This window comes from Leptonychotes weddellii, chromosome 2 (genome assembly GCF_054177405.1).
Source record: "Leptonychotes weddellii isolate Sample4059 chromosome 2, ASM5417740v2, whole genome shotgun sequence".
Taxonomy (NCBI): Eukaryota; Metazoa; Chordata; class Mammalia; order Carnivora; family Phocidae; genus Leptonychotes; species Leptonychotes weddellii.
In genome coordinates, this window is record NC_138370.1 from 44072925 (window position 1) to 44090235 (window position 17311).

At 41.2% G+C, this 17311-nt stretch overlaps 1 protein-coding gene across 2 annotated transcripts in view; it reads right to left on the minus strand.

The window, feature by feature from the left end:
- Positions 1-8272, minus strand: part of XKR6 (XK related 6) — a 292719-nt gene extending 284447 nt beyond the window's left edge. For both annotated transcript variants that reach the window (XM_081810730.1, XM_081810726.1), the window contains exon 1: positions 6978-8272. In XM_081810730.1, coding sequence (XP_081666856.1) covers positions 6978-7747 — 770 coding nt within the window. In that variant the 5' untranslated portion in view covers positions 7748-8272. The remainder of the gene's footprint in view (positions 1-6977) is intronic.
- Positions 8273-17311: the final 9039 nt, after the last annotated feature.

The following is a 17311-nucleotide window of genomic DNA, read 5'->3' on the forward strand; positions in this document are numbered from 1 at the left end:
GAACTAATGATTAATGTATGGGGATTAACATAAGAATAAAAAAAAAAAAAAGAAATTAATCTTAGTAAGCAATTCAGAATACCTCCAAAATATATAACTTAGAGATACGCATTGCTTTAGCTTAATCTAACAGTAAAAAATTTAAAACAGACGATTACAAAGAATGGACATTTTAAAAAGACTAATTTTAGCTGAAATTGTAAATACACAAAATCAGCAAATAAACCAGCACAACACATTTCTCAGAAAGTCTAAACTTCGATAAATTTTAACATTAACTACAGAAAGATATAAAATGCCTCTACAGGTAGCAAAGTTATTGAAAATAATGAGAATGTGTTTAGTACATCAAAATAACACCTGGTAAAATTTCAAAGCAGTTCCTGGGAAATCTATATATTTTTAAATATTTTATTTGTTCTAACTAAAGCATGAAATTTTTTCTTTAAAACTTCAGAGTGCTAATATCTATAGCATAATAAACTTTTCAAAATTGAAGGACCTTAAAAATCACTACCTTCAACTCCTCATTTGATAAATATGAGAAAATTAAGGCCAAAGATTTTTTTTGTAACTTGCAGAATGATAAACTATGATTTCTTAACTCCAGTGTTCCCTTTATACCATGCTATGGATGTCTTGTCCTTTAAAAAAAAAAACCTCCAATAACAATGTGGGTTGTCTTTAACCAAATGTCAAAAGTCACTGAACTTTTTAAAATGAGGCTATATGTTCATGACTTTTTTTAAATTTTAACTTTTCGAGACAAATAAGAAATCCAGAATTCTAACTAGAAGAAAATAGGTAAACAGAATTCTAACTAGAAGAAATAGGTAAATAGAACATCATGGGGAGTAAGTGTTAGCCATAAACTTGTTTGCAGAGAACACTGTAAAGCAACCAGCTCAGGGTGAAAATGGCAACGACATGTAAGACACAGTTTGCAATAGTCCAGAATTTATCAGTTACATAAGCCTACCTTTAGATAAAGTTTGCAAAATCAAAGCAAATAATGTTAAAAGACAGAAATGAACTGCTTGTAACTTCTGACATGTGTCTACCAGATTTCCAGAATGCTAGACTTCTGTCATACAGAGTCTGATGCTTTGTTTCTGGATCATTCTGGAAATCCTATCCTTCATCACTAGTTGTAATGTTACTCAAAGCATGCCATTTTTTTCATCACCTTCCCTTGAAAAGTCACCATAAATGTCAAGTTTTACTTTTTCTAATCTGTCAAAAATGAGAAATACTCTTCAGAGATGGCTCTCTTCATAGTCACTCTCCTTTAGGAAGTGGTTCTTTATCTAAATATACAACTCCTCCCCTCATCATGTATTTCTATGATTTTTCAGGTGGTGGGAAGGGGTAAGGAGGACTAGATGAGACAACTTTATGCTGTTATAGCTGTCCTTTTTTTTTTCTTTGATGGAATCAAAGGGGCTTGCCCACTGCAAAATTATAAAATTATTATCCTACATTTTCCTTTAAGTTTAATATCTTCTGTTTACATCTTTAATTCTTTTAGAAGTGTTGTTTATATAACGTAGAGGTCAATTCTTCCCCCATGTGGGTAGTCGTTTGCCCCAGTACCATTTGTTAAATAACCCCTTTTCCATTCATGGATTAGAAATGCTTTATTATCTATCTGCTTAATTCCCACAAACCTGTTTATTTACTTCAGTCTTTATTCTGCTTCACTATCTATGTGCCTAATTCCTCTGCCAGCCACACATTGTTCTAATTATTGACCCTTTTTGGCACATCCCTTTTCTGATTTTTTCTGGTAAGTCTCAACATTTTGCAACAAGATTTTTTTGATTACACAAAAACATTTACCTTTCTCAGATCAATTTTTCTTAAGTTTACCCTCAAAAAAATCCCCGAGTTTCTTTTGAAACAGAATGCCATTAAACTTATAGATAAAATTTTAAAAAAATTATTTTTAAAATACTGAGATGCCATCTAGTAATAAGCAGATATATAAAGCCACCTACACACACACACGCACACAAATACGTGTATACAATCTTCATCTCACTGTGACTGGTACTCTGGCCCCATACGAATGAAATTTCCTTACTTCTAAGATAACATTTCCATTCCTAAATCACAAAATCTTAGAGCTAGAAGAACATTATAGATCACTTAGTCCAATACCTCTTGTAAGCCCAGTTATGTTTACCTCAAGCCTACCTGAGAATCATTTCAAAATTAAAATTAATATACCTTTTACATGCAACATAATCATAAAGTACTACTTGGATCACACACAAGTAAAGAAGTGCGCTACATTTACTGAAGACTGCTTTCAATTTAGGAATCCTTTTAGAGTAAGATCCATACTCAGCTCAAGAAAAAAAACAAAAGTATCACAAGTACATACACTTGCAACAGCTCCAAATACTGTTTCAGACACTCATGTTTCCAAGGTAAGTCTTTTTTGTTACAGTGTGTCCAGGAACCAACCTTAATAGTACATCATTCCATTCCCAATTGTTCAATCATAAGAACACAAATCCAACAACAATCTCCAAATGGTATGAACTGAAACAATTCTAAAAGTGTTTCTCAAGCCTGGCTGCCCATGTAATTACCTGTGGAGCTTCTAAAAATAAGCTTGCGTGGGGCTGGGACCTTCAGTATGTTCTTTTTCTTTTTGAAAGCTATAGTAGGTCTATTCTCAGCCAAAGTTAAGAACCACTATTCCAAAAGATTCAGCCCTTAATATGTCTAGTATTCCTATATATGGGGGGGGGGGGGTGAAGAAGGAGTAATGATAAAGCATCTTCACCAGCCTAGCAACATTTGCTGCTGATTCACAGAGCTCTGTCTCTACATTATGCCAGTCTTAAAGCAGAAAAAATGGGGGGGGGGGAGGGGCTGGTGGCACAGTCATTTAACCATCTGACTCTTGGTTTTGGCTCAAGTCATGATCTCAGGATTGTGAGATCGGGCCCTGTGTAGGGCTCCATGCTCAGTGAGTTTACTAAAGTTTCTCTCTCCCTCTCCCTCTGCCCCTCCTGGTGCTCCCTCCCTTCCCATCCCCCCCCAAACAAATAAATAAATCTTGAAGAAAATAAAAAATTGGGGAAAACAAAGTTTTTGACTGTTCGTAGATTTGATGGGGCCATTAGGATATGTGAAACGCTTTTTGCTTTCTTCTCCCTTGAAGGCAACCCTCCACCCCACATCTCCCAAGAGAAAGGGCGGCTGATGTTCACTTTAAAAACAGCTGATACTATTAAGATTTTACATAAATTCCTCTTTTACTTTGTGAAATAGAAGGGTGTAAACACACTCATAAAAATAAATAAGAGAGATTAATGATCTGGCTGGGAGATCATGACATGAGATGAAATTTCAGTCAAAGAACTGTTGTTTCACGACTGCAGAGAAGTGCCAACACACTCACCACCCTCTGAAGGTAGCACAGAAGCAAAGAAAGGCCAATACACTGAAAGCAAAAACTTAACAGTGCAAATATGCAAACGAAATCAAACTGTTTCTAAGGTCTAACCCTCCAAGAAAATGATCACACTTTCTAATAACAACACTTTCACTAAACTGAAGCCCAGTGTGACTCATATTCCTGTTATGAGTGACTCATATACCTTCTATCCCTGGGAAAAGCACCTGAAAAATAGAGCATATAAAGCTACACTGTAAGCTACAGCTAAGTAATTAGTGAGGGTAAAGCATGCATTAAATAGACCTTAATCACACACTAATACTGTGCAAAAGGAGGGTCATGAAACCAAATCATCCTACAGACAACTATTCTTCCATGCTCCAATTCTGGCCTAGCCAAAAATATTTTCTTATATTCTGTAAACTCATTTGGTGAAACAGCTATCAAATATGCTCCATCTTGACAGGTAAGGCATCACACAGAGAAGTTTACCACCTTGCTATCAAGGAAAACTAAATTCTTTTTTTTTTTTTAAAGATTTTATTTATTTATTTGAGACAGAAAGAATGAGAGAGACAGAGAGCACATGAGAGGGGGGAGGGTCAGAGGGAGAAGCAGGCTCCCTGCTGAGCAGGGAGCCCGATGCGGGACTCAATCCCGGGACTCCGGGATCATGACCTGAGCCGAAGGCAGTCGCTTAACCAACTGAGCCACCCAGGCGCCCCAAACTAAATTCTCTTAAATGAGCACTGAGACTTGTCCAAGCAAGAGTCAGAAACTTTACGTTAAAAAAAAAAAAAAGGGCATGTGAAGAGACAGTATTATGGCTTAGTGGAATCAGTTTTAACAAAATACAACTTTCCCAGTATCTTTTCTTAGAAATGTGGCCCAAATCAGTGATATAATTCCTAGGCCTTAACCTTTCTTTCACATGACCACATGAAACAGCAAAATTTAAGTGGCAAATATAATTAAGGGAACAACTGTAACCCCAAAAAATCTGCAGTAAAAACTGAGATGATGTACAGTTATACACACTGATAAATAAGTTTGCCAAGAAATTCAAACAAAAACAAAGATAAAAATCTTTCTCTAAAGCACTTCATATGAATGATCTGCATGTAAGCCACATGCCTAGCAAGTAATAAAGAGCAGACCCTGCTCCTGGAATATTTCAAGCAAAACCAGCTTTCTGAAAAAAATTGAAATAAATAATTCCTTCTTTAGCAAGTATTTCTGTTGAAGTATAGCTATGTTGGAATAACTTAACTGAATTCACATACCTTTGAATACTTTATACTTTCAAAACTTTATGAAATATTTAGACATATATTCTAATCTTGAAAAAAAATTTAAACATAGTAAAATCACAGGCATCTTTTTAAAATATATTTGTATGCCACCACAAATCTTGAAAGTTCAATGAATATCTGGGAAAGAAATACACTACCCTATTTTAAACAACTATAAAACCTAAATTTACACTTAAAATGTACTTTTCAGTTTGTTCCAAAATCTGGACTTCTTACTTTGCCCAAATACAATTGAGGTCAGTGGGGGGGAATTGTTCTGCCTACAAAATTTGTGAAACTGAACTCCATTTCATTACGTCCAAAAGCTTACTGCTAATAAATATCTAGGATGGAAGACATTAGAAACAATTCTCTCAGGAACTTTAACCTGACACCAAGATTCTGACTGCCTACACTTAGGAGTCGGAAGAAAGGGAGAGATAGACTTTAGCATGTTTAGAAGAAATGTAGTTACTAAATATATGCTGTTAAATTTTACTAGTATTTCAAAATCTTTCTCTTCCCCATTCTTCTTGTCCCTCTCCCCCTTCATTCTTTTTGCATCTTATCAACCTGCAAGAAATCAAAAAAAGTATCCCCAGTATCAAACACACTACCTTTGATTCAATATGGATTTGGGTGTTAAGGGACGTTTTTAGATTTAAGATTTCAAATTCAAAACATGTTTCAAAATTTTACTTGACCCCAAGCTACACTCACAATTACCAAAAGTTAATCAATCTTTTTTTTTCCTATTTTATCCCCCTACCCCCTTGTTATAAACTTATCAGCAGGAAACCAACTATTTGCAGACAAATACAGCTGGGGGGGGGAAGCTGCTTGGTTCAATCTAGGAAGACCAATAAACAAGCCTGGGAGTACCAGGAAAATCAGGAACCACTCACTCATTCCTCCACCCTTAATTTGCATATAAATTCTATAGGACAAAGTTCTTGCATTCACTCTCATGATTTGACTTAATTCAACCCCCTGCTTTCTGAAACGTTTTTATTTAAAACTGTGAAGAGAGATCTGGACAAACAATTCCAAAGGCAATGAACTTTTACCTCAGTTAACCTAAGTACATCTCGGTTAACTGAAATACAGAGAACTAAAATCTCCTACCAGGTGCAGAACTCTGGGCAGTCTAGGCAAAATGTCTTCTCACAGAAGCAATGTACCTGAAGAGCTCTGTGTAATTTATCTTCAGTTAAGATTTGTTTCTCTTGCAATGTTTACCTACAAACTCAGTTTCCAGAATACACTCAAGCTGATTTAAGTTGGAGGGCACAGATTTACCAAGATTTTAACGGGATCACTTCCTTAGTTTAGCCAGTTAAGGTTAGTAGCCAAAAGAACATATGCAAGTGGTTTTTGAGGGACTCACCAGGCACAGGGGAAATTTACAAAAGAGAAAAGGGCCGCAGGGCCAAGCTTGGGCTTGTGTAAACATAAACCACCTACGCACTGGCCTGGCTACCGAAAACAATGTTTCTCCGGAAGAGGTGTCCAGGTGGCTAATTGACTTTCTGGAGATGAGAGTTAAAAACAAACGCTTACACCCACCAGATACTACACAATTTTACCTGTCACCAAGAAAAGGGCACGTCTAATCCAACAAAAAAAAGAAAAAAAAAAGTCGTTTTCCCTTCAAGGAGGGCAGCGGTTTGGAGTCATTTGCAGAGGATGGGATTGCAGAAGGGGGGGCGGGGGGCGTGGAATAAAGGAGTGCTAAAAGGAGAGGCAGGGCCCCACACAGGCCACTGCGGAGAGAAGACGGGGGAAGAGGGGAAGATGTCTCACCGGGGGACAAAACCGAGTGCAAAACCGGCTGGAAGAAGGAAGGTTCCCCCCAGGAGACGAGCTGGGGTGCAGATAAAAAGCGCTAACGGCTGGTTACCTTGGGATACAGGGGAAAGGGACAACGGGAATACAAAGGTCTACAGAGATGTGAGGAAAGGAAAGGATGAGGCAGGGTCTCGGGTAAGTGCGAACCAGGGAAGAAGACAGACAAACAGCGGGACTGGGGCCTCCCAGGGCCAAAAGGCGTGGCCAGGAATCCAGATCAAAACGATGGTCTTTTTGAGACGCCAGGGGAAGTGCGCGGCAAACCCCTCCTTCAAGACCCCGGGCCAGACCCGTCCGAGGAGCCCAACTGCGAGGCACCTCGAGGCCGAAACGCGCTCGGAGGGCTCTGGCCTCGCCCGCGGGGCCCTCCGCAGGGCCGGCTGCCCAGGCCCCCGCCCCCACCCCCACCCCCGCAGTGCTCTTACCTCCACACCTGCCCCATCTGCAGCAGGTGGATGACCGACTGCCAGATCCACACGGAGAGGCGGCACAGGCGCTGCGCCCCCGGCGTGGCCGTGCCCCCCACGCCCGGGCCGCCGCGGGCCGCGCCGTGACCGTAGCCGGCCCCCATCATGGGGGGGCCCCGGCTGCTGAGCCCCTCCACGGCGCCCAGCCCGCCGCCCGTGTAGTCCTGCACGAACCAGCGGAAGCTCAGGCTCTGCACCAGCAGCGACGGCACCAGCACGAAGAAGAGGGTCAGCCCGAAGAAGACGTAGTCCCCCTTGCGGTAGTAGTCGAGGGCCAGCCACAGGTCGGTGCCCACGTCCCCGAAGAAGACCAGCAGCGCCAGCACGATCCACAGGCAGTCGAGCCACGGCCGCTCCACCTGCGGCGGCGGCGGTTCCGGCCGAGTGGCAGGCGTCGGGTGGTCGTGGTCTGCGCCGGCGGCCGCGGGCGGCTGCAGCGGCTGGTCCCCCCCGTCGGCGGCGGCGGCGGCGGCGCTGCGGCGCGGCTTCCTGCCCAGGAGGGAGCGCAGGCAGGCGGAGCGGCAGCCCCAGTAGCACGAGGAGGTGTTGCAGCAGTGGCAGATGTGCAGCGAGCTGCTCTCGCCGGGCTCGCTGCCGTCGCCGCCGCCGCCGCAGCCGCCTCCCCCGGGCTCCCCGTCCTCCTCGCCGCCGCTGCCCACCGCCTCGTCCAGGTTGTGCAGCTGGGCGAAGCCCACCCCCACGCCACCGCCATCGGATTTCGCCGCCATCTTGACTCTCTTCCCAGCTCCGGAGGTTGGGGGGGGAGGGACGGGTGGGGGGGGGAAGAAGGCAGGGAACGGGGAGGGGGGGAAACGAATGGAGAGGAAGGGGGGCGGGGAGGAAGCGGGGGAGCAAACGAACGAGGGGGGAGTGGGCCAGGGAACCCCCTCCGCTTCCGGGTAGTTGGCGTCACTTCCGGGCGAGCCCCCCAATCGCACGGCGCCCGCAGCTCCCCAGCCCTACCCTCCCGGCCAAGATGGCCGCCCTCCTGTGCCTCAGCTGCTGGGCGGGGGACCGGGGGGTTCTCCCCGCCAGGGCTCCCCTTCCCCTCTTCCGTTGACCCCGAAACCCATCAGGTTGACCCCTCGGCGTTTCTGAATCCCGCTGGGCCGAGTGATGCGGTCCAAAGTGATCCCTGGAGGGGGCAGTGCCAGACGTTTTGGGGTCCCCTTCCTCAGCGTCGCAGCTCACAGCTTTGCTCCTGGAGAAACGCCCCCTAACACGCTCCCGGCTGCTGGCGGAGGGGCGGGACCTCTGAGGGAAGGGGCGGAGCTAGTGCAAAGCAGGTGATTACGTGTCACTTCCGGGAGATAGGATGACCTCATTGAGTAGTTAGGCACCCCCCCCAACATCAAAATGGCTGTGTCTCACCTCTTTGGTTGTTTTGAGGTTTTTTTTTTCCCTTTCAAAATTCTCTTACTCTTTTCTTATTTGGGGGGGTCTTGAGAAATTACATAAGTCAGTTTAGATTCCCACATACAACTTACTGATTCTCACTTGTATTTGGACACCTTCCCTCCTCTGTTGACCCCCTGATTTTCTTGTCACTGACGACTTTACCATCTTTAGTAATAAAGTTTCCATCATTGCCTTAAGAAAACTCCAAAGTCCAGTTGAAAGTCAGCCTATGCGTCTTGAACGTCGGAGCGAAGATTGAATTGGCATTAGTGACCTTGAATATTTTCTTCATCACTGGAATGTATTTCTACCAACTTTTTTTTTTAAGTACATGATTTTAAAATTATGTGACCTTAATTTGTAAAATTCAGAACTAGCCAGGGTTTAAGCTATATCAATTACTTGTTCAAGTTATTTGAATGTGTGAAGCCTGCCTTTTAGAATTTTTTTGGTGCTAAAGCTGTATCAGTAAACATGGCTTTAAATGAGTGAAAATGTTATCAATGTGCGATATCATTAAAACAGGTGCAAGGTACACTACTTAATCTTAACAAATTACAAAAGCGAAGCACCACTGAGTGGATTTAAATTACAATGATCTTCTAGTGAAAATATATTTGAAGCCAGACAAAGCAAACTACATGGTTACAGTTGTTACTGATCAAGTGAAAGAAACATATTGAAGTAAAAAAAAAAAGAAAAAAAAATGTTTTAAACCCTGAATTCTCTCCTTAACCTCACCAGATTGTCATACTCATTTTTTCTGATTCTGTCTACTTCTCTCTTCAGTGAAACCTAAGAATACCATAATTTTCTTTGGAATGCTGAGGACAAATTAGGTAGTATTTGCACTGAAGTTCTGTGGAAGAAAGGTGCCTTTGAAATTTTCAGTATTATTTTGAGGTATATGGTATTTAACACTATAGCACCTAGTTAATTGGGTGGCAGGGCAAACAAGGATTCCATATTTTAGGACACAACTTTTCATGAGTATTTATGTTAAGGTAAATACTATAAAGACTTTATAGAAAGTACTCATAGAGGGGTGCCTGGATGGCTCAATGGCTAAGCGTCTGCCTTCGGCTCAGGTCATGATCCCCAGGTCCCGGGATCGAGCCCTGCATCGAGCTCCGCATCAAGCCCTCTGCTCGGGGGAAGCCTGCTTCTCCCTCTCCCGCTCTCCTTGCCTGTGTTCTCTCTCTCTGTCAAAGAAAGAACTCATAGAGAATTTTTACCCCAGCCACTGGGGAGGGAGGTAAGGGGAAAGGGGAGAAGTAATTCCAAAATCTACTTTTGGAAACAAGTCACATAACCGTATCCTTTTATTTCATTTTATGATTTAAGCCTCTTTGTTCCTACGGTAGTAAAACTTATAGCTAGCAGGTAAGGATACTTCCTCATGTAGGTGGCATTCTATTTCTTTACAGAATTTGAATTAATAATATTTTAGAAAGACAGATTAAGTGTAGATTAGGACTGCCTAGGTCTGGATCCCAGTTCCACTAAAATAATAATATGAATGGTAAAAAGGAAACCAAAGGCCCAAAATGGCATCACTCAGGCCAAGTCACCAAACCAGGGCTTAATATCTGACTGCAGTTTCAACCTCCCCCAGAAATGTGGTCTTAACTAGTCAGTCAGAAATTTTCTGAGCAATACCAATAGAGTAATTTGTCACATGGACCCTCTCCATCCCCCAAAGGAATATGAGGTAATCTACCTAGCAAGAACCCCTGCCCTTGCAGCTAAGGCAAAGTGACCTTGCCTGGTACAACTCTTTCTTTTCTTTTGCTAGTAACTTTCTTGCCCACCCTCCTTCTATAAAAACCTTCCATTCTGTAGAACTCTTTGGAGCTCCCCTCTACTTGCTAGATGAGATGCTGCCCAATTCATGAATCATTTAATAAAACTAATTAGATCTTTACATTTACATGGTTGAATTTTCGTTCTTTAACATGAATAATGTGAGCAAGATAACCTCCTTAAACCTCAGTTTCCTCCATTGTATGATGGAAATAATAACGTGCCTTCTCTGAAAAGTTGCTGGGTGAATTAAAAGAGGTAATCCATTTGAAACTATCAACACGATACCTGATAGGTAGTAAGTACTAAATAAATGATAACTTCTATTTTTATTATTATTGCTATCATGATTATGTTTGAATAGTACCAACACACAGTTACTTAAGTTTTGTCATTCAGTATATTTGGTAACTCTAATAAATGAAGGCATTTTTTAAAAACTTCTAGGAAACAGGTACAATGAATTTGTGTTTTCAAGTATATTTTCTCTGTTTAAGCCTGTGAAGCTATGAAATGAGATACAAAAGCAGGCAGCAATGACATATTTATGATTCCTATTTCTCTGTGCCCTGAAAGAACATAATATACTAGTGAAATTAGCTAAGTAAATTACACCCACTGTATAAAGCTGACACATAAGACTGAATCAAGAGTTTATCACAATTGAAATTTCAAGTAGATATAGAAGATTTGCAGACTATCAAGTGATTTCAACTTTACATTTGCTGTTTCAACAATTTTATCATTCTGACTTCTGTGGAAGGGATACATTGTGGAACCTAGAAGGTTCTAAAATTAAAATCAGTTACAATGATAATAAAGCTATCATGAAGACTCATGGAAAGGTCAACATAAATTTGGACTGTGCTATGAATAAATTTTTTTTTTACCCAGAATTTTGGGACAATTAGGCATGCCAAATAAGTCCAGAGCTTAGCAACATGCTGAACACATGGTGAGCACTCAATAAATTTTGGTCAAATAAGTGACTTAAATCAATTTTTAAGATAACTGAAATTTACCCTTTCAAATGCCCTCTCCAAAAAATTGTATTTTACATTTGACGATGTAAATCTTTATGAAACAATTGATGTATTACAGAGATACCTTGATTCATTAGTAAACAGGGAAGAAATAAATAAAAAGAAATTCTTAACCACTGATCTGCTTTCTTCAGAGCACACCAGTTAACCTTTTCTTAATGATTTGACCTTAAGGTAGCCTTATGCTAAGAGGCTCTGTCTATCCATGAGCCTACTAAGGAGCCACCCAGGCCTACTGGATACTTTTGTTCTTGTTGTTTCTAAATAACTTTAAAAAAAAAAAAATCTCTGCTTTTTTGTAGTTCAGTTAACAACTTTGGCTCCTTTTACTTCCACTTTGACATAGGCTGGGAAGTCAAGCCACAAAGCATGTTAGAATTACATGCAATATAGGCGCCTGGGTGGCTCAGTTGGTTAAGCGACTGCCTTCGGCTCTGGTCATGATCCTGGAGTCCCGGGATCGAGTCCCGCATCGGGCTCCCTGCTTGACAGGGAGTCTGCTTCTCCCTCTGACCTTCCTCCCTCTCATGCTCTCTATCTTTCATTCTCTCTCTCACAAATAAATAAATAAAATCTTTAAAAAAAAAAAAAAAAGAATTACATGCAATATAATAGTAAATAGATTTTTAGAGCCTCTTCTATGAGTAAGGTAAGACAGATTTAATATATGGAAATTGTGGCACACAGTTTCAGGTTGAGAGAGACCTTTGGGGTTTTTCTTCCCAATTCTCTGCTACTTTCAGAAAGGTAAAAGGGAAATTTAGTGTTAAATGCTATTACATATTAGACACCGTCCCAAACATCATTCCAGTTAATCATACAATAGTCCAAAAAGACATGGATACAAGTATCCCCATTTTAATGGCTAGGAAACAGCCTCCAGTCTCCCAAATGACTTACCCAGAGTCACACCAATAGGAGGTAAGGTAGCTAATGGATTAGAATCTAAGCAGGCCTAATTCCAAAGCCTAAACCACTTACCCTTCCATTGTCCTGGGCCAGGCAGCTATTGGCCTCTTGAAATGAAGACAGTCTTACTGTTCTAGTCACTAGAGGGGCCCCGTTTTGATGCTGATACATGTTAGGGAGACAGAATACTTGAATTACAGCATGCGGATTTGCCCCCAAAAAAGCATAATGAAGGGGCTTCCTCACACATTCTTCACCGGGTTTTCCTAATTTGAGCCTGGGTAAAGCCTCAAAGCCAGTAGGTGGGTATCATCCTTATCAATTTTATTCCTTATGTCTATTATCTTTATAGAAATAGGACTTCTTTGAGCATGGAGTAAGCTCATGGAACCCATTATCCCTAAAAGCTCCATTTCTATATTTGATTTTAAGACTTGCAATTTGAGTGAGCACTTTCATACATTCATGCTAGTGTTACAAAATGGTACAATCTCTGTGGAAGGGAATATGGCACAATCTATCAAAATTACAAATGCAGTCATCCTCGGAGACAGCAGTCCCTCTTATGGGAATTTATCCTACAAATAAATATGCACATGTCAGAAATTACATGTGGACAAGGTTATACATGTAGCATTGTTTGTAATAGGAAGAAAAATGAGGGGAAAAAAAACCCAAGTGTCAGTCCAAAAGAATACTAGTTAAATAAATTTTAGCACATCCACATGACAAAATACTATGCAGTGATATTGAGAATTTATGGGTTTTTTTTAATGATATAGAAAGAGTTACAGAACACCTTGTTATATAAAAAGAGTAAGGTGCAAAACAATAAAGCATGCTATGTTTTCTGTAAAAAGGAAGGAGCAGAAGGTTATCTATTCCTATTTTCTTGTATTTGCATAAAGCAGTTCAAGAAAGATAGCAAAGAAACTAGTTCAAACGATTACCTACAGGGTGATGACAGCTGTGTGGAGAATGGTGTGAACAGGGACAGGAATGAGAGAAAAACAATAAATGTTTACAGGAGTCTTTTTGGTGGGGTGAGGAATGTGCACACATAGGTGGGGTTGCAGACATATGTGGGAGTGAAGGGGTAGGCACATCTGTATTTCTTCTGGACAGTAACACCACTGAGAAGTATTTTGTAAAGGTGTCTGTCTCTTAAGAATTCTGATATCTGTGAATTGATTTAAACCCTTCTTGAACTTTCTTATATTTTGATCCACTATATTATCTAAGGAAGGATAATGAGATCCATGAGTTAATTCCCCAATGAGCAGAGTACAGCACAAGTTCACCATACATACACTTATGTGAAATCCACCATTCATGCTCAACCAAAAGAAAATGAGGAGCAAGCAATAATAAATCAAATCATATAGGCCACTTCAGAGAAAGGGTATATGCCTGCACATAGAGTGTGAGATGGGTAATGGAAATATGCAATTTCCACAGTAGAACTTGGTTCCTTAGTTTCTCACATGATTGTCTTACCAGGCCAAGTGTGATTTTAGAATTTAAAGATTTGTCCTTGTCCAGGGCGCCTGGGTGGCTCAGTCATTAAGCGTCTGCCTTCAGTTCAGGTCATGGTCCCAGGGTCCTGGGATGGAGGCCCACATCAGGCTCACTGCTCGGCGGGAAGCCTGCTTCTCCCTCTCCCACTCCCCCTGCTTGTGTTCCCTCTCTCGCTGTGTCTCTCTCTGTCAAATAAATAAACAAAACCTTTTAAAAAAATTAAAAAAATAAAGATTTGTCCTTGTCCTACAAGATGGCCCCCAAATTCAAGGCAAGTCCTTTCTCTAATCTTCAACCAAAGGTATAAGATTTGGTCTGATGCTAGAGGAAAAGCTTGCTGAATTGGTCTTTTGGCAAACTGGTATGATGTTTCCAAAACAAAGGTGATTTTGAGCATACACAGCTCTTATGTTCAGTGCTGACCTCAAACCCTGACCATTACCACTGGTATCCCAAGTCATATGAAATCCCACAGTGGTATCTCCTTCACATTTTAGACATGTTTCCTGGTGTAGTATTTCAGAACATGACAGACACCAAATTAAATTAAGTCTAACTTAATTCAGCAAGTGTTTATTGAAAATCTAACTTCCTTTGTTGCAAAGAAATACGAGATATAATTTCTACAAACCACAGTCCCTTTGAAGGCAGAAAATAGACACCCACAAATAGCAGTTAACAAAACAGCATTATAAATAAGTCCTGAAGTGATGCTAAAATTTAAAGAACAATTAGAGATTATAGAATATAACATAGGATATTCATTCACCAACAAATATCTAAGTGCCTATTACATGTCAGGCACCCTACTAGGAACTAAGAATAAAAGAGACATGGTTATGGCCCCCATGAAGCTTACAGTTGAGTCGAAGTGAAAGACAGTGAACAAGTAAACAATTGTAAAAATGAAAACAAGGAAGTACTTATAAAAGCTTTAAAAAATACCCAAGAGGTCTTTTGTTGGTTAGTTGGTTGGTTTTTAAGTAGGGAATCTACCGAAACATGAGAAATCAGGAAGCCAATGCAAAAGTGACATTTAAGTTGAGACCGAAAGATGAGGAGGGACAGTTTTGGTTGACCATGGGGTGGGAGTGGGAGTAATAACAGAAAATGCTTTCTGGATGGAGAAAATTACCGATGTCAAGGCCTGAGCTATGAACTGCTTAGTCTGTTGGAGAACCTGACAACAGGGCAGCGTGTAAGCACCTATTGGACACCAGGAGAGTGGACCAAGAAGACTATGATACAGAGTTTTAGTTTTGCAAGATGAATCCTGGAGCTGGATGGTGACGATGGTTGCGCAAAAATATGAGTGTACTTTATACCATTGAACTTAAAAATGGCTAAGATGGTACATTTTATGTTATGTGTATTCTACCACAATAAAAAAATCGAAGGAAAAAAATTAACTGTGAGATTGAAGAAAGAAGCATGTGCACCATGCTGAGGTATTTTTATTTGATTTGAAGTGTAAATTACATGGGTACAGGCAATAAAAACAAAAGAATTAGAGAAAGTGGGAGAGAAGAGTTAAAGAAGGCATTGTGGGGGAGGAGAGAATTAATCAAAAGCATTGGCACAGGGGTCCCTGGGTGGCTCAGTTGTTAAGCATCTGGCTTCGGCTCAGGTCATCATCCCAGGGTCCTGGGATCGAGCCCCGCATCGGGCTCCCTGCTCGGCGGGAAGCCTGCTTCTCCCTCTCCCACTCCCCCTGCTTGTGTTCCCTCTCTCGCTGTGTCTCTCTCTGTCAAATAAATAAATAAAAATCTTAAAAAAAAAAAAGCATTGGCACAATGACCAAGAAGGATCTATATAAGAGGGAGTGGTTGATGTGAGGCAGGGATTCCATGGCTCCAAGCACGGGATCAGGCCAACCCAACACAAGGGTGTGCATGGACAAGTGGTAAGGCTGGAGAGGAAAGATGAGAGGGAGAGGTGGAAACCAGAAAGTTAGGCTTAATGCTGAAGGCAGTGGCAGCCCTTGCCATCAATGCAGGAGGATGAAGTAAAATGCAAAACTGAGTGATCAAGCACCCAAGTGCTTGGGGCTAATGCATACGCTAGGGGCAGTTAGGAAGGAGAAAGAGGAAATTAGTGATGGTTGGAGTCATGGGGGGAAATCTTTAAGTGGGAAGGGGGTACCGTGTTACCTTTGGGTCCCATCAGATCTCTACTTTCATCCTTCCAGACAGAGGAGTTCCAGACTTCTCAGTTAACCTTATACAGAAGTCCCTCTATCCCACTGACTGATTTCATTTAATGAGTATACATTGAGTGCTTATAATATACTCAAGACTGTTCTAAGAACCCTGGAGAACAAACAATTCTATAAACGTCTGTGACCTCAAGCCAATTACAATCTTACATGCATGTTTGGGAGCATGGGGCTTATATATTTTTAAGTGATGATGAAATCATGCCCTTCTCTGGATCTTCCTCTTTTTAAAAAAAGTATAAAAGTTTTTATTTTTGTATTCACAGGAATTAAGCTTTGTAGTTAAATCTCAGCTTTGTCATTAACTAGCTATAGTATTTGGGGCAATGTTCTTTCTTACTTTTGCCTCAGTTCCTCAACCATAAGAATAGGGTGAATAAAATTTATTTCATGGTGTGATTTGTGGTGGTTTGATGAAATGATGTGTATAAAAAATACCTGCTTCTGAATAGGTGGTCAATGCTGGCCCTTCCCTGCCTCATGTTGCCAGATCCTTACGAAGGTCTTCCCAGTTCCCAAGACTCTGGTTCATTGATTTATATCACATTTTTTTTCCTAATTTTCCAGCACTATGAGGTTAAGTAACTGTATAGGCTTTGTGCACACTTTGCCTTTCATACAAGAAGTTGTATGATGGAACAAGTAGTCACACAGCCCTGAGTCTGAATTCCCAGCTCAGCTCCTTCCTTGGGCAAGTTACTTCAGTTCTCAGATTTATTTTCCTGATGTGTAAAATACCTCCCTAAAGACTTCCCATACTTGTTTCCTATTGTTGCTGTAACAAATTACCACAAATTTAGTGGCTTAAGGCAACACAAATTTATCGGGAAGCTCTAGGAGAGAGTCATTTCCCTGCCTTTTCTAGATCTGGAAAGATCTTGGCTCATGTCCCTCTTCCATCTTCAAAGCTGGCAATTGCCTCACCTCTGTTTTTGTGACCACATCTTTTCTGACTCTTCTTCCTTCTTCTTTCCCTTATAAGGACCCACCCACATAATCCAGGATAATCACTACGTCAACATATTTATTTTAATTATATCTGCAGTTTCTTTTGCCATGTAAAGGGACATTCACAGGTTCCAGGGATTAAGATGTGGCCACATTGGGGAGTTTGAAGATGGTGGAGGAGTAGGAGACCCGGATTTCGTCTGGTCTCAGGAATTCAGCTGGATAGGGATCAAACCATTCTGAACACCTACAAACTCAACAGGAGATCGAAGAAAAGAATAGCAACAACTCTCAGAACAGAAAAGCGACCACTTTCTGGAAGGTAGGACGTGTGGAGAAGTGAATCCGAGGCGATATTCGGGAGGATAGACGGCGGGGGAGGGGGCCTCCGTTGGCCACTTCTGGCAAGTGATAGAGCCATGGAGCACAAAATCAGAACTTTTAGAAGTCGGCTCCGC